The 22073-nt window shown below is 45.2% G+C and overlaps 1 protein-coding gene across 8 annotated transcripts in view; it reads left to right on the top strand.

The window, feature by feature from the left end:
* Positions 1–4515: 4515 nt before the first annotated feature.
* The window catches only part of SEC16A (SEC16 homolog A, endoplasmic reticulum export factor), a 29201-nt gene continuing 11643 nt past the window's right edge, over positions 4516–22073 (top strand). For 3 of the 8 annotated variants that reach the window (XM_035341410.1, XM_035341416.1, XM_035341415.1), the window contains exons 1-15: positions 4516–4672; positions 8332–12174; positions 12724–12869; positions 14952–15037; positions 15893–16028; positions 16779–16977; positions 17712–17889; positions 18431–18573; positions 19340–19401; positions 19619–19757; positions 19997–20239; positions 20535–20632; positions 21321–21402; positions 21592–21709; positions 21944–22055. In XM_035341410.1, coding sequence (XP_035197301.1) covers positions 8407–12174; positions 12724–12869; positions 14952–15037; positions 15893–16028; positions 16779–16977; positions 17712–17889; positions 18431–18573; positions 19340–19401; positions 19619–19757; positions 19997–20239; positions 20535–20632; positions 21321–21402; positions 21592–21709; positions 21944–22055 — 5510 coding nt within the window. In that variant the 5' untranslated portion in view covers positions 4516–4672; positions 8332–8406. Of the gene's footprint in view, positions 4673–6414; positions 6619–7275; positions 7409–8331; positions 12175–12723; positions 12870–14951; positions 15038–15892; positions 16029–16778; positions 16978–17711; positions 17890–18430; positions 18574–19339; positions 19402–19618; positions 19758–19996; positions 20240–20534; positions 20633–21320; positions 21403–21591; positions 21710–21943; positions 22056–22073 lie in introns of those variants that run through there. The other 5 variants (XM_035341418.1, XM_035341419.1, XM_035341417.1 and 2 more) reach the window with 5 other exon arrangements.

Below are 22073 nucleotides of genomic sequence, written 5' to 3' on the forward strand. Positions count from 1 at the left end.
CTGGAACTTAGTGTTTTTGTTACGAATCGACTGAAATCTGGGCTTGATACCCGCTGTCCTTCAGTGCTGCAGGGCTGTCTCAGCACAAAGAACTGGCACTTTCCTAACGTTGTACTCCAGGTTACAGCTCAGAGAGGGCCTTTGGTCAATGAAGCTTTCTCCTTACCTCGTGCCAAACTCTGGTGGATGTGAGAAGTGCGGTGTGAGCAGGGCAGGAAGGGCTCTGCGAGGCGCTTGGCCTCCAGGTCCTTCGTGGTGCTGTGCGTGCCCCAGTGTCTGCTGCTGCCTCTGCCGTTAGGTCAGGATCCCAATGGGCTAACACTGAAAATGTTTCGTGTGTCTTTCACATCCATTCCAAGCACTCTTCTGTCACTTAAAATCATTGTCTCCTGATCACTAGCAGCAGATTTTCAGGATAACTCTCCAGCTGATGGGAGAAGGGTAAAGCACGGCCACATGCCTTTAATTATTTGGGGTCTCTAGAAACACAGCCCTCTACGAGTGGTGATAAGAATTATGTATCACGCTTCCTACATCACACAGCCGAGCATGTGGCTGAGCTCTCAAATGTGGTTGCTTGCACAGACACAGACTGGAGGCGTCTGAAGGCACGGCCGAGGGGAAGCAGCACCAGAGCGCGAGTCCCACTCCTGTGCACAAAGCCCGTCACGCCGTAACGCTGAGCTTGCTGCACTCGGATCTTTAAGGCAGTGTATTTCAATCCTTTCTCTTTCCCACAGGGACCCTGTATTCTAAATGCAACTGCAAAGTCCCCAAATACCTGGACATAAATAGCCGAGCCACGGACCTCCTCCCAAGCCAGATAAGCCCGGTACCCCTGGAATGCTGCTGGTATTTTCCACTCGGCAGCTGGGGAGGAAGCGGGCATGCATGTACACGTACCGAATGCCCAGCCCCAGATGGATTCGGGGCCTTCAGACATTTGTTGTACAACAGGTCAGAAGCCCCAGCAGAGCACTTTTTGCCCCAGTGTCCCCTGCCGGTCTGCAGAAGCTAGACCAGCTGCTGCAGCAAATGCTCGTGGCCCCCAGCATCTATCTGCATCGTTCAATGAGCTCAGGTTTCTCTGCCAGTCCCAGACACCCCACAGCATCTTACACACCATCCAGCACCAGTGAATTTTGGATTTAAGGGGGGGGCGATTTGTCAGCCTGCACTCCATGCAAACATTGTGGAAAGGGCAATTTTTACTTAGAAACCCTTTTCCCCCTGAAAAAAAAAAAAAAAAAAAAAAAAAGCCAGGGGTTTTTCAGCAAGGGCTTCGTTACCACTAGGGATACCCTGGCGATGGTTTTTGTGAGACATGCTTTTCCCCAGCTGTGTCTCATCACCTCCCATCTGGGAAGTGCTAGAAGGGTGCTGTCGGCCTTCACCACAGTTTTAACATGTGGTGTCCATGAAAACCAGCCGCATGCTCGCATGCAGCCTGTCCTGCCAGGCTTCTCCCACACGTACACATCCCAGAGCTTGTGCCCACGGCCGTCAGCAAGCGTGGCAGGCCTTGGGGTTGGCAGCGAGACCAGGGCACGTGTGAGGCTTTAGTAAAGCTTTCTCCTGCCCCTGCTCCTGTCTGCGTGTAACACTCCGGTCACTCGTGGTCAAGGCAGGAATTTGGCCCGGAACAGGTACGAAAAGGGGCTATGAGGATATGCAAAAGGTGGCATTGTGAGAGGCAGCTGAACGCGTGGCTCACTGAAGGATGTGAGGTGGCTGCACAGCCTGTGGAATCCGTGAGGGTCAGTCAGGGGGACGGCACGAGGAAAGAGAAGGCTGAATGCTGCAAATTTTGCTGAAAGGGGCAAAAGGAAAAGGTCTGCACTGGCACGTGAATATATACTCATAAATTGGCCACAAAATAATTAAAACCAGAAGTCAGAGAAGGCTTCCACAGAGAATGTTTTTCTCCCCCCACACTTAGACCTTTCCCACAAACTGTCCAGGAGGTTTTGCATTTCTCCAGGCCCCTCCAACCAACTCATGTTGTCCAACCATAATCTCAAGCCCTTGTGTCAGTAAAGATGCCAGGAGCTGAATCGCAAGCCCTCATGTCAACAGAAGATGCCGAGAGGTGAGTGCCTCATGGCAGGCACGGTTGTTTTAGGATTCCAGGTGGGGAAGGCTGAGAAGCACTAAAATTATATCCCACGCCAAGGGAAGAGTTCAGAAGTGTTTGCATAAAACAAGATTAGAACCGAGCTATTCCAATGGCACACATGTTGTTGCTACGAGGGTGCATCTGAACTATTTATTTACATGCTGGAGGGCTTTTTTTTTTTTTTTTTTTTTTTTTTAATTATTTGTTTTCATTATTCCTGCTCAATTAGATGGGACATTTAGAAATTGCTACTCTGTATTGCTTTTACCTCCAGGCTATTGGTGTTTGCTCAGACAGTTGCTAACAGCTGCTTGAACCCTGATTGCAGAATTGTTACTGCAGCTCAAATCACCCTCTGAAGAATGTACAAAAGGAGCCAAATTCATCTAAGGTGCAGCCTCTCGAATTACACATCGGTTAATGTGGTTGGGGTAGCCTGAATAAGCACAGCAACTAAACCAGCAAGTAAATAAAACTCAGCTTGTCCGAGTTGGCTAACCTGATACAGATTACCAATTCTCATAACAGAAACTCTCCTTTAGACATTGTTCCTGTTTCTAAACTCAGAAGAAACATTTTAATAGTAAGCTCTCTGGGGTGGTGCTGTATTTACGGTTGCCTGCAACCCGAAGGCCGAGTTATCAGAACTTCACAGCAAAAGGTCAGTCTCGCTTGTGCTGTACCCCAAGGAAGATGACGAAGGGGGACAGAAAGGTGTGTACTGTCCTCTTCCCTTCAACATGCCTTTTTATTTGCAGCGTGTCACTCCAGTGCAGAGCTGTCTGCGTTTGCGTAAGTACAGCAAGTAAGTTAGGAAGCTTCATGGTAAAAAGGGATTAAATGCCCTAATGTGACAATTCTTTACAGTCACTTATTTAGCAGGAGAACAGAAAAGGTGAGATCCTGTCATTAGTATTGCATTGTGTGTGTAAAAAAGGGTTAGATATACAATGTAAATATCTAGCTATAGATACAGGTGTAAGCTGATGATGGTATTTACAGAATGTGTATATATTTAAAAAGCCAATCAGGCTCATTAAAATCGTGGTTCCTCAGATGACACCTGTTGGGGAAAATATCAAGGGGACACCAGGGCTTTATCTGCAATTCATGCCTGTGTAGGGAAATTGTATTTGACAAGCTGCTTTATAAGAATGTTCCTACAAAAGAGGGAGATGAAAGGCACTTTAAAAATCACAGCACTGCCTCTGGTTCCCACACCAGCATCAAAGTGCTGCTCCCCCTGCTTGGACTGGGCTTTGAGGATATTACCCAGCTTTAATGATCAAGCGTGCAGAAACAGCTCTTGCACTGATAATGACCCTTGATTAAGATGTTTGTTTAGGTCATTTGTATTTTCCCCTTCGGGGCCCGTTGTTCGGCGTGGAGTGCGACACTGTGGGCACAGTGACCACCGCTTGTGTACAAACTCTGCTAAATGACAGACACCGTTCTCACGTGCGAACAATGCCACCCCAAAAAGCTTTGTGTTCACATGAAACAGGCCCTCGGAGCAGCGCTGGAACACAAAGGAGAGCCGAGTAAAATCTTGAGGCCTGCACTGATCGATATTATGCTCCCATCTTATCTCAAATAAAAGAACACCGAACATGCTTTTTTTTAGAGAAGTGCCTTTTTAAGTCTTTTATTTAATGCAGCACGGAGGTGGCTACGTGCAGAAGGGCTGAACCGTGTCATCTTTGACACCACAGACTTCGGACACTTGTCCACCCATCCACGCACCCACACAATTAGCACCCCTCCACATAATTAGGCACGCTTCACAAATTAAGCCCACATGTTATTTGTGAGGCCAGGACGTCAAGGATGCGAAGGACAGAGGCGTTTCCTTGAATTGCCTCGTTCTCCCCCAAAACAACTTCGGGTGCTTCAGCAGGCCTCAGGCCGGGGGGCAGCGGGAGGAAGCCGTGGGCAGAAAAGGAGCTGAGTGGGGAAGGAGGGAGGGAAGGAGGAGGGCCAGGAGGAAGAGAAAGAGGGAGGCCAGGAGGGAAGAAGGCCGTGAGGGAAGAAGGCCCCAGCGCAGCCCTTTATCCCGCCCTGGCGGCCGCCTTCAGCACCGCAGGCTCCTGAGGGGAGATCACAGGGGGCCCTGCCCATAGGGGCCGGGCTCGGCTTGGGCTTCGCTGACGAGAAGGGGGAGACCCCCGCGGCCGAGGCCGGGAGGAGCAGGACCTCAAAGCAGCGAGAAGCCGCTGGATCGCCTGGCCGCGCGGCGAGGCGCCCCAGCCGGGATTCGAACCCGCGGTCTCCCAGCCCGCAGCCGCGCTGCGCCTGCGCCGAGCCACGGTGCCGCGGGGCGGGCCATGCTGGGGCCGCTTCCGCCCTCATAAACAAGCGCGTGCGCGCGCGCGCCCCGCCCTGCACGAACCGGCGACGTCATTGCGCGTGCGCGGCGTGACACGTCAGCAGCGGCGGCGGCGGAGGAAGCGGGGGGCCGGATGTGCCAAGATGGCGGCCGGGGGGGCCGCGGCCGCGCTGAGGGGGGGCGGCGGCGGCGCCAGGCGCTGAGGGAGCTCCGGCGGCGGCTGGCGGCAGGTACCGCGGGGCGGCGGCGGGGGGGAGACCGGGGAGCCGGGAACGGGGGGCTCGGGGGGAGCGGGGGGCCGGGAGGGGGATCTCTGCCCGCCGGGGTGCTGCTGGAGGCGGTCGTTACCGCGTATTGCTGGTAGCGAGGCGCTTCTCCTGAGGTGAGGGGGCGGTTTTTATTTTCCCTACACCAAAATTATTGAGGTGTGCGTGCTCCGGGGGCAGCGGCTGGCGCTGACTCAGTGGCACGGCCCCCGAAACGCTGGGGCTGGAGCGAGGGGCTCGCGGCGGCTGGCAGAGCCTCGGGAAGGTGCTGGCTTATTCTATTTCTACCGGCTACAAGTCTTATTTTTTTCATTTTTTTGGCGCTGGAAGGGTTCTTCTCACAGCACAGCATTCTCACCTGTAGGTCCCACTTATAAGAAAGCTGGCAGGGAGCAGCGAGTGCTGAATGCCCTCAGCCCCAGGGCCGTCCGCCTGCGTGCTGGTGTGCAGCTGTCTGCAGCGGGAAAAATAAAAACAAACGGCCCAAATGCTGATTTTATACAAGTCACATATCCCAGCTATTCCTGTCTTTGGCACTGCAGTGCTTTGTTCTATTTATTCCTTTCTGTTTGTTGTGAATATCTGCACCTGAACACGTTTGTTGTTTGGTATGGGCACACGCGTGCACAGTTGTGTGTACGTACATACAGACACGTGTGGGCACACTTGAGAGTTAATATCAGTGCTCTGTAACCTGCTTTGTGGGCATACTTGTTGTTTAAGAGTAGTTTATTTAGCATACATACATGGGGATGGTATTAAACATTTTTTCCCCCGATTATTCATATAGGTAAGTTCTCACAGAGGAGTTAAAACCTGTCATGACCACAGAGCCTGTCAGGTGGGACTTACTGCTGGCCCTGTCTCGAGGGTAGCTCTCATTGCTTTTCTCCTCTTTGGTAACGTTTTCTTGACGTGCTTGGAAGTACCTTCTGCAGTTGTTGTTTCTAGCGACTGATGTTTGGCAGGCTGCTCCTTATTACCCGCTAATAAACCTTCGGAAAGTTAAGAATTTCCAACCCAGATAAGGCAGAGAGATGGATTGTTCTTAGGTTATGTAATTATTACTCATTTACACACATTAGCGTTTCTGTTAATACTGGAGGCAGGGAGGGCCAGCGTCTAGGAGCTGATATCTCCTTTTTAACCTACTTGACATGGGCACGTTCATTTTATTTGGACTTAATTCTTCAAATCCTGCATGCTTCCACTGCCGAGTGCAACCTGTTAATATTAACTTCTCTAAGGAGCCTGCTGCCCTCGTATTGAACCTCTGTAACGCCGTGAGAGGTCTTGTTAGAGGAATGGCAAGGCAGCGCTTAAACGTAGAACTTTACACTGACTCTAATTAGCTAATTACTAGCTCAGGCTGTTACAAGAGTGGGGCCAACATGAGCGTTGTGTGCGCACGTCTGATGAGATGCTGTGAGCAGTGAAGCCCACATCACAAATGTGGAAGTGGGCATTTAAGTTACAAAACAGCTGGCTTTTGTGCTCAACGGCTTCACATAATTTTTCTGTTAATAACTGAAGTGTTCGGTAACCACTGACCTTTTGTCCAGTGAAGTTGGTGCTGTCCAAGAGGGAACCGTCCCTGCAGGTGATTTTATTACCTTCGTATTGTTCTTCCCACTTTGCAAGGTGTTGCATAAAAGCACTAGTTTATTTAGAGGGAGGGGAGAGGAGTTTTTGCCCTTTAATACACAGAAGAACGTGATGGACAATAAATGGGGGCGTCCAGTACAGCTTTAGAGATGTCCCTGGGGTTTCTTAAGCATGTGGAAACTGAGGGAGGTGACCAGGCAGGGTTTCTTGGTGTCATCTTGGTTGGCAGCAATCATGCACAGCTGGAAAAGCTTCACCTTGGTGTCAGTACAGGAGAAATGATTGCACAGCACTAAAACCCTTCTGTAAGTGTTCCTTGAGACGAATTCAACAGGCAGTTGTGGGTTTTAAGAAAATAAATACAAATGCAAGTAATGCGTGAAACAAACAAAGCTTTCTGTTCAGTGCTTTTCTGTTGAAATCTCTTTCTGGTCCCATTTTAACGAGAAAAGTTTTAACGAGTTTATGAAGTCTAAGCTTAAGAATTGACGCAGTCAGCCAAGGCTATGAAATATACAAATGTGGAGGAGAAAACGAGAGAGCCAGTCCCTGCTGATTGATGTTTCTGGTCCCCTGGAAGAGGGGCCTCGATAACACATCAGGCTGCTGGGTTCTCAGTGATGAGCAGTAGAGGTTAAGCTGTACTGATGCTGAAAAAGTCTGCACAGATTGTGCTGCGTGTGCTGGCCAGAATGCTTTTTACAGGAGTTTTTTCTTTGGAAGTCTTCATGGAATGCACACAGTTATGCGGTGTTTACTCAGTGTGTCTTTCTTAAACCCAAAACCAGATTTTTTTCTGCATTTAAACTTCTCTATAGCTATGAAAATTCTGCCTTGACTAGGAACAAGTGATTATTCCTGTCACTGACAAGATGCTGATCTTTAAAATAAGAAAAAAAGAATTGCACAGGTTTTGTCTGTCTCGTGTCAACAGAACTGCATCTGGTATGAAAGAACTGATGGCAGCCTACATGGTACAGACCAAGTTCATTACATCCAATTAGAAAACAAGAGTATGGCGTGTTACTAAAGCCTTGCTCAGCTGGACAAGTAGTGAAGAACTCATCTTGTCAGCTGCCCTCCCCCCCCAGAATGGTAAGGGATGATAAAATTGAAAAATACACGTTTCTAATTACTGAACTTCATGTGCACCAAATTCCTGACCGGTGTTGTCTGGAGCTCTTGTTGGCAGAGTTGGAATACTTCTGTCCCCGTCCTGTCCTCCCGGCAGCGCAGCTTTAACTCTGCGGCACCGTGCCAGAGTCCTGCTAAGGCTAAAGTGAGAGTAGTGATTGATTCATGGGTGGGGAGTTGATTGTATTTTATTCTTAAACGCTGTTTTACTGTTACGCAGCACTCATCTGGAGGAGAGAATATTGGGGATGAAAACACAGTTGCCAGTCTCAAAATAAATAACACCGCTGCCCTAAATGATACTTTTCTTCCCTAAGTGCATTCTGTTCAGGGGAAGAACATCCGATGAGTACTTTGAGTGCTTCTCACTCTACCTGTAACGTGGTCTATTCACATTAAGCAGCTGAGCTGCGGAAGCATTGTCTCTAACATTTTCTCAGTGTTTCTTAACTAAATTGAGCTTGCCAAGGCGATTGCGGATGCTGTTGGAGACCAGCTGTTGCTGTGTCTTGACTCTGTGAAGTGTACTTCTGCTTCAGACAGATTTGGGAAATGCAAATGGGAAATGTAAAATCCCATTGGTGCTGTTATGAGGGTCTGAGATTTGAAATTTTGTACAGGAGCAAACTGTGGTGCAGTCACTCTTACTTGGAGCTGTTTGTTGAACTATGTGCAGTTACCACTCAGCCTTAAGCTTCCCTGACACTGTACTTGGATTCAGAAATACAATGTTAAGTGTGAATTTCTCCTAGGTTCTGGAGAACAGAGGCATCTTTTATTCCAAGTCTTTTGAGTAATCTTGTTTCTAAAATACAAGTTGCTGAAGTGCTTGCTACATGTGTTGCAAGAAAGCAAACTGACTCTACATCTTTTTGCCTTAACAGGGTGGAAGAAGGAATCTGTTTACGGCATCCAGTGCTAGCTTTTCATCTGGCATCTGACCCTGCTGGAAGGCCATCATGCAGCAGCCTCCACAGACTGTTCCAGCGGGAGCAGCAGCTCCACCTCCTGCAGGCCTTGCCCGGAACATTTACTGGAGAAACACCTCGCTCAGTAAACGAGCAAATGCAGCAGCTGCCCCGGTGCAGCCTGTGACAGACCCTTTTGCCTTTGGCAGACAAACTCCCCAGGGTTCCCCTTTAGATAATCCATCCAAGGGCAATGCGTTGGTCATGCCAAGTTCTTCCCCGGCGGCGTTTCCACAGCCAGCTGTTTTGCATCCTTCACCATCACACGCAGGGGACAATCCTCACGGACTGCATACGTCTTTGTCAGCTCCTGTATCTCAACCAGGAATAAACACCAGTACCTTTTCTAACGTTCCAGTTCCTTCACCGTCCCCAGGATACGTTATAAATAGCGCTACAGAAGCACATCCCAACGCAGATCTGGGACTCCATGGGTCTGCGGTACCATTGCATTATAATACAGGAGCAGCGCTTGAAAATTCTTTCGGTGTGCATCCTGGAATGGTGTCTACGTCAAACAAACCTGGAGGCAGGCAAGATGCTAACAGAGATCCAAGCGACGTTCCTTCGGGACCTGCTGCAGCAGCAGTCTTCCCTCCACCTCCTCAGCAGCCCGCGTCTCAGTGGAGACCTGGTCAAGGTAACCTGCAGTCTCCGGTTCGAAATTTTGTGCCCCATTCTGAGCCGTCTTCTCAGCCTGACATTCATAACATTTCTCAGTCTTCAGTCAGCCCTCCTCATCCTCCCCCGCAGACGAATTTGCAGCACGGTCCTGTACATCAAGGTATTCCACAGAATCCCGTGCAAGCGCCTTTATCCATCGGTTGTGAAAAGAATGGGAAAAATGTCTCTGCAAACAATGGTCATCACGTCAACAGCATCCAGCCTGGAAATGTGTTTAGGCAGAATGCAGAAATGACTAATGCTTGGTTAAATCAAACTTACCAGGACCAGTTTTACCCACAGCCACCCTTGCAAGACTCCAATTTTGCCATTCCCACAGCTCAGGAAAACAACCCCAAAAAACAATGTCCAGGTGTGGCTGAAACATCAAACAGACCTATTCCCGCAGACCGAGATTCAGGAACCGTCTCTATGTTTTTCAAAGGGGATGAGGCGGAAAATGAAGAAATACTTTCATCTGAAAAAAATTACGTGGTTGAGAAAACCGAGTTTGCTTGTCAGCCAAATTCGTCGCCCCTGTATCACCAGCCAGTGCATCCCCAGTGGGTTGCAACGAATGTTTTGTCTCAGGCGCAGATCGGTACAGGTTCAGCCAACGAGGTGGTACAAAAAGGAATGGATGTCCAGTATTTCCCTAAAATGATAAGCCAGCAGGAGGCACAGGCTGCCAAGCACGCTATGTTTATTGGTGATGACAAAGCGTGTGCAGGTGATGCATCCGGTAACGGCGGGTCACAGTACGAAAACGTGGAGAACCTGGAGTGCGTTCAGAATCAAGAAGTGCTGCCAAGCGAGCCACACAACATGACTGCTTCATCGCCTTCTGCTCACCCTGATCTGTACAGATATGGACCCCTCCCAGGTCAGATGCTTCCAAAGAACGCTGTTGTGAGCCATGCTGAAGGAGGACCAAATCTGGAGGCACCTGATTCCTTACCTCATCCTGTCCGGCCCGACAGTGTATCTTCAAACTATAGCAGCATTAGCCACAGGAGCGCTTCGAGCTCAGCGAGACCTCCTGAGCAAGTCGGTACGTTTATTCAGCAAGAAAGTGGGAAGCCTGATGAAGAATCTTCTGCTCGCTTCTTTAAACAGATCGACTCTTCTCCTCTGGGAGGTGATTCAAGTGAGGTAAACCTGAGCAAGGGCTACCATAGTAACCTCTCCCAGCCTCCAACTCCAAGTCCTCCCAAGCCTACAGGAGTGTTTCAGACAAGTGCGAACAGTTCTTTCGAACCTGTGAGGTCCCACGGAGTTGGCATAAAACCTGCAGAAATTGACCAGGCAAAGATGGTGGTTGAGTTAAGAGAGAACCACCCAAACCAAAAGAATACCAAGAAGAATACAGCTGTGCCAGCTGCATCACCAGGCAATCTCGAACAGCCACCAGATAATCTGGAAACTATTTTTATGCCTCAGGTATACCCACTGCCTCTTGCAGTTACTGGTGAAGCTGGAAACATGTTGCACTCTGGATCTGTTACAGAAAATATGCAGTCATTGTCTGAGCGAAGGTCTTCAACAAGAGCTCAGGGAGCAATTAAGAAGTGTGATAGCCCAGCAACAACTTTGTGGGCTCATAATGAATTACCTAATTTTGGGGGAAATGTTCTTCTAGCTCCTGCTGCTCCTGCGGTGTACGTACCTGCCAAACAGACTGTGGAAGTCATTCAGCCACCAGAAGAAGGCCTGCCTAATCAGCAGCCAAATAAACCAGGGAATATTGCTGTGCACCCTTCCCAAGATGGAAATATATCTTCTGAAAATCTTGAGAATCCTCCCAAAATGGGAGAAGAGGAGGCACTTCAGTCTCAGGCAAGTTCTGGTTATGCAAGTTTGTTGTCTTCTCCACCTACAGAGTCTTTGCAAAATCAGCCTATCCTGATTGCTCAGCCTAATCAAAGCTATAACTTGGCTCAGCCAATTAATTTTTCTATTTCTCTATCTAATCAGCTAAGCAGCAATGAAAATCAGCCAATGAAGGATGCCGGGGTTGGGGACAAGCCTTCCATGGGCCCCCAGACTTCACATACTGGTGGGATCATCCCGGGGGAAAATGCACCGCTGCCTGTGATGCAAGTTGGATCTCTGTTAGTTAATGCACCTCCAAACACTAATCTGTTAAAACATAATTTATTGCAAAGCCCTGTTAATTCCTCTGATACTGCCTCTAATCAGCCTGCAAACTTGCTCATGAAAACACCGCTTAATTTAGCTCCTGAAGGGCAAAAGAATGTTAATTTTGAAGGTTTTGTTCCTGAATTTGTTAGCAAACCAGGAGCTAATTCATCCGTCTGTCCTGGGATTAATCTTCCCAGTGGAAGTGCGCTGCTCCCACCTGTTAATTCTGTAGCACAGGCTAATAATTCTGCAAATCGCTCAAATAGCAAAGAAGAAGCTGCTGGAGTGCTTGACTTTACAGTGCCACGGACATTGGAGAAAAGCAGCACGAGTAGCTCTGTGCAAGTGCACAATCAGTCGCTTTCTGGTGGTCCCGCGTATCCTCCGCAGTCAGTTGGTGCTGGCCAGGTGGGTCCTGAGATGCATGACAAACAACATTTCTATCAACAGGTAACAAAAGATGTACAGCATCAGGCTGTGCCAGACAGAGCTGTGCAGGGAGCGTTGCCATCTCAGCTCCAAACGCAGGCAGCTCAGATGCAGCAACCGGCATCTTCTGGGCAGTCCTCAGCTCCTTCAAACTACCCGGCTGCTGCAGCGACTGGCGCCATGCAGGCATCGCAGCAGTGCGAGAACCAGGAGCTGGGGAACCAAGAGGCCAGTTCAGCACAGCTGAGGTACGACCAGACAAGCCCTGATAAGCAACCGGTGTCTGGACAGCCATCAGGTGCACCGACTTCCACAGCTCCTCCTTCCAGCACCGGTCAGCCGGTCATGCCAAGCGCACAACAAGACCCACAGCGTCCGCCCCTGCCTCAGACTCCTCAGGATGCCTTTGGTCCACCACAGAACCCCTACTACTACTATAGACATCCTTACGATGCTTACCAGCCTCCATATCCCCCACCTTACCCTCCTGCGGATCCCAGAGCAGCATCTCATCTTTATTACATGGTAGGATGCATTTTTATTTTCCCCTTCCTGCCCCACTCAGAGTGTATCAATAGTTCTGATTTTTGAATTGCAACTTCTAATAGTCGTGTTACGATCAACATCCCCTATGGCATTCATATTAAGGATGTAACTACAGGGAAAATCTGAATTGCAGTAATAAAATGTAGGTAATAGAGATTTAAAAATCTTAAAATAGTTGTTAATACGAATTCCAGTTGGCACAGATGTCAACTGGTAACTACTTATTTCTTTGGGAAAAGTTGGCGGTTCTGTCTTAGCTGCACAGTTGTGCGGATTTGGTTTCCACCTGCTGCCTGACTTACTGGCAGTTTAGCAGAATGGCCGTCGTAGTGGTGGAAGTAGTCTAGAAGTAGTTCCTAAAAGTAATATTAATAGACCTTGCCACAAGGTATACCAAAAGCTGTCCTATAGACTGCTGATTTTCATCTTGTCGGGTATCATGGTTGCAGTATTTGTGGCAATTTGTTTTTAAACATTAGATCTTGGACTTGGGCAGCCTCTTGCCTTACACGTCCTCCTCTTTTCTAGGAGGACAGCTATGGACAGTACGACCCCCGGTACAGACACTACGATAGCAGCGGCGCTGCTTATATGGAGCCTGGGAGCTATCGTTATCCTGAGCCCGAACGTCCCAGCTCCAGAGCCAGCCACTGCTCTGACAGGCCTTCTTCCAGGTATGCAGTTCCTAAACTGAGTGAAGATCTGCTGTACCCCAAAGCAGTGCGCGCAGTTGTACCTGTTCAAGTTTTACAGCACAAGCTGCAGCGAGGAAGTTCAAAAACTCATTGTGTGCTGCCATAGGAACGTACGGTATCAAATGCTGTGCCTGAAAAGGATACCGACACGATTCCAGCAGTCTGTTCTGCTGCTACAGCTCACTGCTCCTTTCATTCGGTTCTGTAGGTGGTTGTGAGCGTCTCTGCCTGGCAGAAAGGCGCTGCAACAGACGTGATGCTATTTTGCCTGCGCGCTGTGGAAGTGCAACGTAGGCCATGGGTTTGTTAACCAATGCTAGTTTATTTTCTCGGTAGCACTTCCACAGTGGCCCCCTAGTTCTGTTAATAAACAACACTTTTGCACACTGGTATGGCAATTTGCTTTGCAGGTATAGCAGCCCGTGTGGCTCACTGACGTACAGTATTTCAGTTTTTTGGAAAAGAGCGGATTAATCCAGTGAAAACACGTGGTGGTGTGTAAGGTTAATTTGTCTGACAGGTCAAACCAGGACAGGTGTTTGACTCCTGGAGTAGGCTTCAACTTAAAAGCAAAATTCTGCTTACTGCCTTCATGAGGTTATAGGAAGCTTTGGCATTGAGGAGCACAAAACGATAAACATATTCGTTTGTGATAACTTCTGTCATTGTCTTAAGTGACTCTAAGTGCCCTGTGAGATCGCCTAAGGAGATAACCTCTAGTAGCACTAAGAAAGCACTCCTGATGCATGCTTGTTTTTGCATAGTGTTCTACGAGGGCTTTGGGCAGATCAAAGCCTGTCGTGGGTTGCTCTGTCAGTGTTGATGTGTGATGTGACTGCAGTTGCACTGCAAGGCACCCAAAGGTAGTGCTTCTGAAACTTTGCCGAGTGTAACGATGATGTATTGATTTCCCTAAATAATTGATGAAGAAGATTCTTAAATTCTGTTTGGGGAGGGGAAGGGAATAACATCTTTCTGAGGGGACTGAGAAGGTTGGTTAGGTGGATAAACTTGATCTGATAAGATCAAAACTCCTCCTGCAGAGCTAAGTGCTGTGTTAGCAAGGCTCCCACCCGTTTTTCCAGTGCTGAGTATCACCTGACTGGCTTGGCCACTACAGGGTTTGCACTATCGCTTCTATGAATAGTGCTTTGGAGAGGAGCAGGGAGTTCCCGTCACTCCACACCGCTGTTAAATCGCTTTCCCTCCTGCGCATGTGTGTGTAGGTATGCATAGGAGTGTTTGTGAATGCATGCACACAAGTGTTTATATCCACATGTAGGTTTTTATTGACTGACATATGGCTACACATGGGTGTGTAGCTAAGTGTACGTGTATGCGTGTACACACACTTCTATTTTATGTTCTTATTTAACGTTCTTCTAGCTTTGTTCCATCAATTTTGGGTAGTGTCCCCAGAATGGCATATAACAGAGCTCCAAATAGAACAGGAAAATGATAGTATTGAGTTCTTTGATGGCCAGGTAGCCAAAGAATAGCGTAGTGCATTTTGGTTTTGTTTCTCTTCTGACCTGTATTTTATGCTGGTGACAGATGCTGCGATGGCATCCCCAGAGACTTCAGTTTGGAAGCCCTCTGTTTGGAATTCTCTACAAGAGCACTAGTGCATGTCCTGACTTGTTTTCGTGACCTTGTCTCCAGACTGTAGTCCTCTTTTCATCTCCATAAGATGTATAAGAAAACACTTCTAAAGTTGAGGGAGCAATTATTTCGTTATTTAGGTTGCTGATCTCTCTGTTGAGACAGTTCATTCTAATTATAGCAGTAGTTTTCGTGATTAATTGCCCATAAGTAACTGGTCTCATGACCAAAGCAGCTCACAAAAGCCACTAAGGTATTGTACTGTCAGTTTGTTATGGCACAGAACAGCTTAGTAAATATCTAATTTTACAATTACGATTATTTGTTTTCCTGTAAAAGCATTAGTTTAAATACGAACCACTACCTAACCAATCATGGCATGCCGTTCTTCATATCTCTTGCTGACTTTCGGAGAGATTGAAGGAGGGATAATAACTTCTTATGCCTGTGTACTTTCAGGCAGGGATATCCTGAAGATTATTATGCAAAAACTGGATGGACTGATTATTATCCAGGCTATTACCCAAATGCATATGACTATGGAGGTAAGGTGTCAAAAATATCCTCTGAATTTTTCTATAGCAAATTGCAGATCTCATTTTCCCTATAAATTTTTCTCCAATTTTAAAATCAGAGAGTTACTGTGTTTTTTTTTCTGTAATTAAATGTGTGTGTGTGTATATATATATCCTTTCTACAACCAGCAAGAATAGTTACACTTGCTAGAAACTGGTCTTTGGGCCTACTTTAGTTATTCTAATACCATGCCGTCCTTCCTATATTTCTTTTATTCACCAGAATTAGTAAATAGAAGATAAATAAAGGTCTTTCCTCACTCCCAGACTTCTCTTTGCCATTTCTTTCATAAAAATGTACCATGCTAAGTCCACAGAATGGTTTTCTTTGGTGTTTTGCAAACCCATCACTTGCTGGCTTGTATCCTTGGTGTGTAACCTGCAGGCGGAGTTCTGAAGTAAAATTTAGGTGGGGTGTAAACAGAAATTGACTCATGACTAGAATTTGTTTTTGTCTGTAATTATCTGAATGCTCACAGAGACATAGTGGTGTGGGTAGTCTAAAGGCAATTGTCTGGATAGTGCCTGGGAGGATTTTAAGCAGAATCTGTCTGTATCCTGAAGCACATAGCATGGTGCTCTGAAAACAGACAGCAAAGATTCTGTTAATATTTGTTGAATTATTTTCATGCTATGATTAAGTTTGAAAGTTGATAGAAAAGATCTATCTGATGGTAAACACTGTCTTCTCAAGAGTATCTAGGTAACTATAGTCATGTTTTTATTTTTCTGGGCTGCTGACCAAATTGGCAGGTACTTAAAGGAGAGAAAAGTCATAGGCAATAACTTCCAGTATCTAACCCATTTATTTTTTATCTTCCAAAGATCCAAGTCGTTGGGATCGTTACTCGTCAGCATATGACCCCAGATACAGAGATCCCAGAAGTTACGATCAGAGGTATTGGTACGATGCTGAACACAACCCTTACCAGAAGAGAGAAGCATATCCATATGGCAACAGGTTGGTCCATCTGGTTCATGCTCTTTCCACATCTGGGGCAGGGTGGGACCTAGGTGCTGACTGTGTTCAGAGACTGAATGAAGGCAGACAATCTGGTATTGCTTTCTTCTGGACTAAGTCCCTCATTCAAATGCGTCTTCAGGAAACTAGATAACGGCAGTAAGTGCTAAGGCAAGCAAATGGAAATACTGCTTTATTTGTTAAAGATCTGCCCCAAAGCCTTTAAAATTTGTGCACTGTTGTGATAGTTGTATGGGCATCAGAGCTGTGGGGTATCATGCACCTTCATAAACAAAATCCTCTCGGTACTGTTCTCCAGGAACACAGTTGCATCCTGTGACAGACTATTTAAAATGCAGTATTACGCTTTTAATAGCTACTTTTACTAGTTCGTTCTTTTGCTTGAACACAAGTAATTGAGGAACAACAGATGAGTTGTCATGTCACTCTTAAGAAAAGGATTTAAGGCAAAAATGACATGTTTTCAGATAAGATAAATGTTGTTTGGGTTTTCTTTTTTAATTCTGAACACCCTCGGAGCATGACGTTAATCTTCATCTTGAATATTCTGGATGAAGTTCTTGAAGTACCAGTTTGTTTACTGTAATAAAAACCTAAATCTAGGTAATGATCTAGAAGCCCTTCTGAAGCTAGGTACAGTTTTCTTCTGAAGAGGCAGGCAGTGGAGTCACTTTCCTTTAGATACAGTTGGCTATGTTTATTTTTGTTTGGTATGTTTTTGTTCTTCAGACATGACCGATATGAAGATCATTGGAGATACGATCCTCGTTTTACTGGAAGCTTTGATGATGAAGCAGAGCCTCATAGAGATCCTTACGGTGATGAATTTGACAGACGCAGCGTTCACAGTGAGCATTCTGCTCATAGTCTCCGTAGCTCCCACAGTGTTCACAGTCACCGGAGCAGTTTTAGCTCTCGCTCTCAGCAAGTAAGCTTCAAATGGTCACATCGAGTATGCTCAGACAGTTAAGCTGGGTCTTTCTCTTGGGTGTGGATGAAAAGTTGGAAATATGTAAATATTTCAGTTTTTAGCTTGGGAAAAATGTATTTTGAAAGCCTGTAATCTGGGAGTTAAGGCTGTTTAGTAATATAGTTTTGAATTTAGCGTTTATCACAGTTGTCGAGAGAACTTTAACCAAAATCAGCACTCAGCTGTGTCAGTTGCCACACATACAAAAGTGAAAAATTTCCTCTACTGAATCCATGTGGTTGTGAGAACTCTGCCTTTACTGTGCTTGGCTGGAGTTGATATTGTCTGGCTTTCAGTGTTGCATCATTTTTCTGATCACAAGCATGGGATCTGTTAAAAGACTAACTCAGTGTTCGTATGATGGTGTCTTGACTTTACAAGCAAAAAACAAATCTCGCTGATTACTTACCTATTTATGCTCTTAATACAAATACCTGAAAAACAAGTAATATTTGGGTAATTGTTGTGGTGATGAGAGCTGAACATGGATGTGAACAGATCAAATGGCAGTAAAAACATTGAGGGGAGAACACTAAGAGAAGAGTGTAGTAAACCTGGTCTAAGAACCATCGGAAGAACTGAAGCGGCTGATGGGGGGGGGGAAATGCTTACTGTCTTGCCATGCTTGCAGTATTGCTTGCTTTGTGTAACTTCACGCTCTCTGCTGACAACTACTAATGTGATCTATTTAGAGCCAGCTGTATAGAAGTAACCATGATCTAACGGCTAATGCGTATGAAACTACTGCACAGGCAGTGGCGCTGCATGCAGATTATACGTACGGTGGATATGCTCCTAACTTTGGTGGACAACAGCCTTTTACAGATTATGGCTACCCGACTGAAACTGGATGGTCGACTGTAGAACAAGGTACTGGCACCACTGGGGAAGGAGGAGGGAAGGGACTGTGCTTGTGAGGTTGGTTGTTGGTAGCAGTCTGTGCTGCTTAATGTTAATGTTAGTGTATGAGATCACTTCTGTGCATTTGTTAAGCCTGTTAATAGGAAAGCACTATTTACAGTATGTATACGTGAACAAAGTTCTTCCCTGTTCAGCAAAAGGATAGCTTCTTGCTTGCTGAAACACGGGTATTTCACAGAGTGTCAGTAGCTAGATGGTGATTGTGATTTAATATTGCATACTTGTATTTGTAAACACTTTTGAACGCTTTTTTACATTTTTGAATTGCATTGTGTGTGCTTCTGGGGGAATGATTAAAATTTAACTTAAACTTCAGTTTTATTTAATTTAATGGAACTGATTAATTGTTGCTTGTGACATTTAGCCAAATGGTATTTCTTTTTTTTTCCCACTAGTACTGCAGGATTACTGAATGAAATAAATACATCAGCATGTTTATTTTGTTGCAAGTCAGGTCACTTTATCTTATTTTCTTTTCTCCCTACTTCAGCACCTTTAAGGCCCTCAACGCCTGAGAAATTTTCAGTGCCTCATCTGTGTGCTAGGTTTGGCCCTGGGGGATTCTTAATAAAAGTGCTGCCAAACCTGCCTTCGGAAGGCCAGCCAGCTCTGGTTGAAATACACAGTATGGAGGTAAAGCTTATAAGCAAAGAGGAGGGTGGTGGAGTACGGGCCTTTCTTTTGGAAGGGGAGTAGGGAACTTCGGTCTGTAGCGTCCTGTATTTCTTTAGTATGTCAGTGCATGTAATCTTTCTACACTTACCTGTTGTGGTTTGCTCTGTAGCTGTAAGTAAAGTGGTAACTTCTTTTTCAATGAGAGATGACATAGGAACGGTCAGATCATCCGGCTCCTTATAATTTTGGTTGGGTAAAATCCTTACTTCCTAGAAGTGCTGGAGTTTTTTTGTTTGCTTGTTTCTAATGTAACACTGTTCCTGGAGATATCAGAGAATGTAGAAGGACAAAGGACAGCTTGTTATCTTGATTGACTAGGGATTAAATATTGGGCACTTGTTTTTATTCTTCCTATGCCTCTACAAAGAACTGCAGCACTCTAGTGTTGTAAAATGTGCGTAAGGACTGGTTTACGTGATGAGAGTAGGATTCATTGGTAAGATATCAATAGAAGGAAATAGAATTGCACACAAATACTAGAACAGCAGCAGGAAAATTATTGAGGAGATAGGAGGAATATTTTTGTATTTTGCTACAGAATGTTTCCCCCCATCAAGAAATCGATCTTGTAATTTATTATCCTGATGCAGGTTGCAAGCCACCATATATATTTTATGAGCAATAGCTGTGATTATAGTATAGATATGTTCAGGTCTGTTTTTATTCTTAAAACCCAAAAATCATAGTTATAAAACTTTCTTATGGTTTATATTTGTGTCTTTAGACTATGTTGCAACATTCACCAGAGCAAGAAGAGATGAGAGCGTTTCCTGGTCCTCTTGCTAAGTATGTCCTAACGGATTTTTAAAAATTTTCACGCTTCTAGATTTCATTTCTTCATCAAACTTTTTTTTTATTGTCCTGCAATTGTAGATTACAGGATTTAAACTAACTCACTTGTATAAATGGTAGGGTGAGCTTTAAATTTATTCCTCATACTAGTCACAATAATGATCTGAATGTTTTATATTTGTCTCATTAAGTGCTTTTTTTCTTCTTCCAGGGATGACACCCATAAAGTGGATGTTATTAATTTTGCACAAAACAAATCTACACAGTGCTTTAAGAATGAAAATTTAATCGACAAAGAATCTGCAAGTCTGCTTTGGGACTTCATTGTTCTGTTGTGCAGGCAGAACGGGGTATGTCTCACTGCTTGCATTTTTGACCTTCCTAAAATCTTTTAGACAGAAACTGGTATTTCTGTAGAAGTAATGTGTATAGTGACTTACCTGTAACGAACAGTTAATAGGTTGATGGAACAAGTGATCTGGTCACTTGTGCTCAGAGGTGCTGATAGACAAATCTTGTTGAAAATAACATGAAGGCAACTTTGAAATAACAGCTTTAATTCTTTTTTTTCCTCTACCTCACGGTATAGACTGTTGTGGGAACAGACTTGGCTGAACTTTTGCTCCGAGATCATAAAACAGTATGGCTTCCTGGAAAGTCCCCTAATGAAGCAAATTTGATCGATTTCACTAATGAGGCTTTGGAACAAGTAGAAGAGGAATCTGGTGAAGCCCAGCTCTCATTTCTCACTGACAGTCTTATAACCACAATTGACAGTCTTGAGAAAGAGACAGAGAGATTCAGAGAGTTGCTGCTTTATGGCCGTAAGAAGGTGAATGCTTATATTCAAATACTGTGTCTTACTTACTTATTTTTCAAATATCTGAAGGCTCTAAACATCAGTGAAAATGACTTTTGCTACTTGCAGCGTGTATATTTCATAACACTGCGCTGCACTGATGGAAAATGTTGTGTCCTACAGTTTATAAAATAAAACAGTTATTTCTTGTGTTAGCATATGACCGAAACAAACACTTTTCAGTCAAAATACTACTGTAAAAAAAAAATCACTGCTACTGAGTAGTATGTTAAGCTAACCCAGGAAACTAATTTCTGTATTAACTTAGGATGCTTTGGAATCGGCCATGAAGCATGGCTTATGGGGTCATGCTCTGCTACTTGCCAGCAAGATGGACAACAGAACGCATGCAAGAGTTATGACCAGGTACAATTTTGCTTGTTATTGATTAATATGATATGGTCTGCCTATTCTGCTAATGAGTGATCTGGTGCTTCAGACATCTTAATGTCAAAATCATGAGTTATCTTTAATAGCTCATGCAAGAATTATGCTTTAATTTTACCTCTAATTTCAGTTGACTCATGTAAGCTGTTGCTTTTTATTCTGAGGTCTTCAAGCCATAAACTTAAACTTGAGAAGTTACTCTATGCGCTCCTTCCATTTAAAGGGTATTTTAACCACAATAATCCATGGGCTAGCTGGACAGGTGCTGTTAGTCAGGCTTTGTGTGGGGGGATAAAAGGGAGTGACACAAAAAAAACCCTGTCAGCTTCTGTTGATGTGTTCATGCATGCTTTGTCTATAGACAGATAAACTTTCTGCCTCCTGAGCTTGTGAAATCAGGTACTAAGTCTAGTCATCTGGCATGGGGAGAATCATGAGGTTTTTCCTAGCTTGGATTGATATATGTCAAAGTGGCAGATCCAGGTAATTAATAATACTTTGCTTTTGGATATTAGCCACTGGGGGCAATTGCTTATTCGATGTCATATTTTCAAGCAGCACTTCCTTGTCTTAAAGTAAGCAAGATTAACTGTGGCTGAGTGTTCAAATACATTTTAACTGCTTACCCAATGTTTGTTGTTTGGTTTTCTGTATAATGTCTCTGTAGATTTGCCAACAGTCTCCCGATTAATGACCCTCTGCAGACTGTTTACCAGCTCATGTCTGGAAGGATGCCAGCTGCATCCACGGTAAGGTTCGAGTGTGAGCTGCAGTTGAGTCTTAACGGGGTACTGCAGTGAGTAGTGTAGTTCATAACAGTAACCTTTCCATGTGCTTTACCTAGACAGTCAAATAAGTTTTGTCCTTCTTTAGGTTTAAACACTTAACCATGCAGAGCTTCAAGCACTGATTTGACTAATTAATTCTTCTCGTTTTAGTGCTGTGGAGACGAGAAATGGGGAGACTGGAGGCCTCATCTGGCAATGGTGTTATCCAACTTGACAAACAACGTGGACTTGGAATCCAGGACCATTGCAACCATGGGAGACACTCTTGGTAACTCCTGGGGGATGAACTGGTGATGATTGAAGGAAAAGCTTTCTGAAAAAAAATTAATTACTCAACATTTATACAGCAATTGCTGTGTAAAATGTAAAGTGGAACAGTTCTATGCAGGCTTGTCTGTGCTGTGAAGGTGTTTGAGTACAAAGCCAAAACAGTGTGGGCCGCTGAATTATGATGTGTTATCAAGACAAAATATTCTGAGTTCTGTCACTTATTTTCCTACAGCTTCTAAAGGATTGCTTGATGCTGCTCACTTTTGTTACCTTATGGCCCAAGTTGGTTTTGGAGTTTACACAAGGAAGACGACAAAACTTGTCCTAATTGGATCAAATCATAGGTTTGCCTTTCTTTTTTT

This window comes from Oxyura jamaicensis, chromosome 17 (assembly GCF_011077185.1).
Source record: "Oxyura jamaicensis isolate SHBP4307 breed ruddy duck chromosome 17, BPBGC_Ojam_1.0, whole genome shotgun sequence".
Taxonomy (NCBI): Eukaryota; Metazoa; Chordata; class Aves; order Anseriformes; family Anatidae; genus Oxyura; species Oxyura jamaicensis.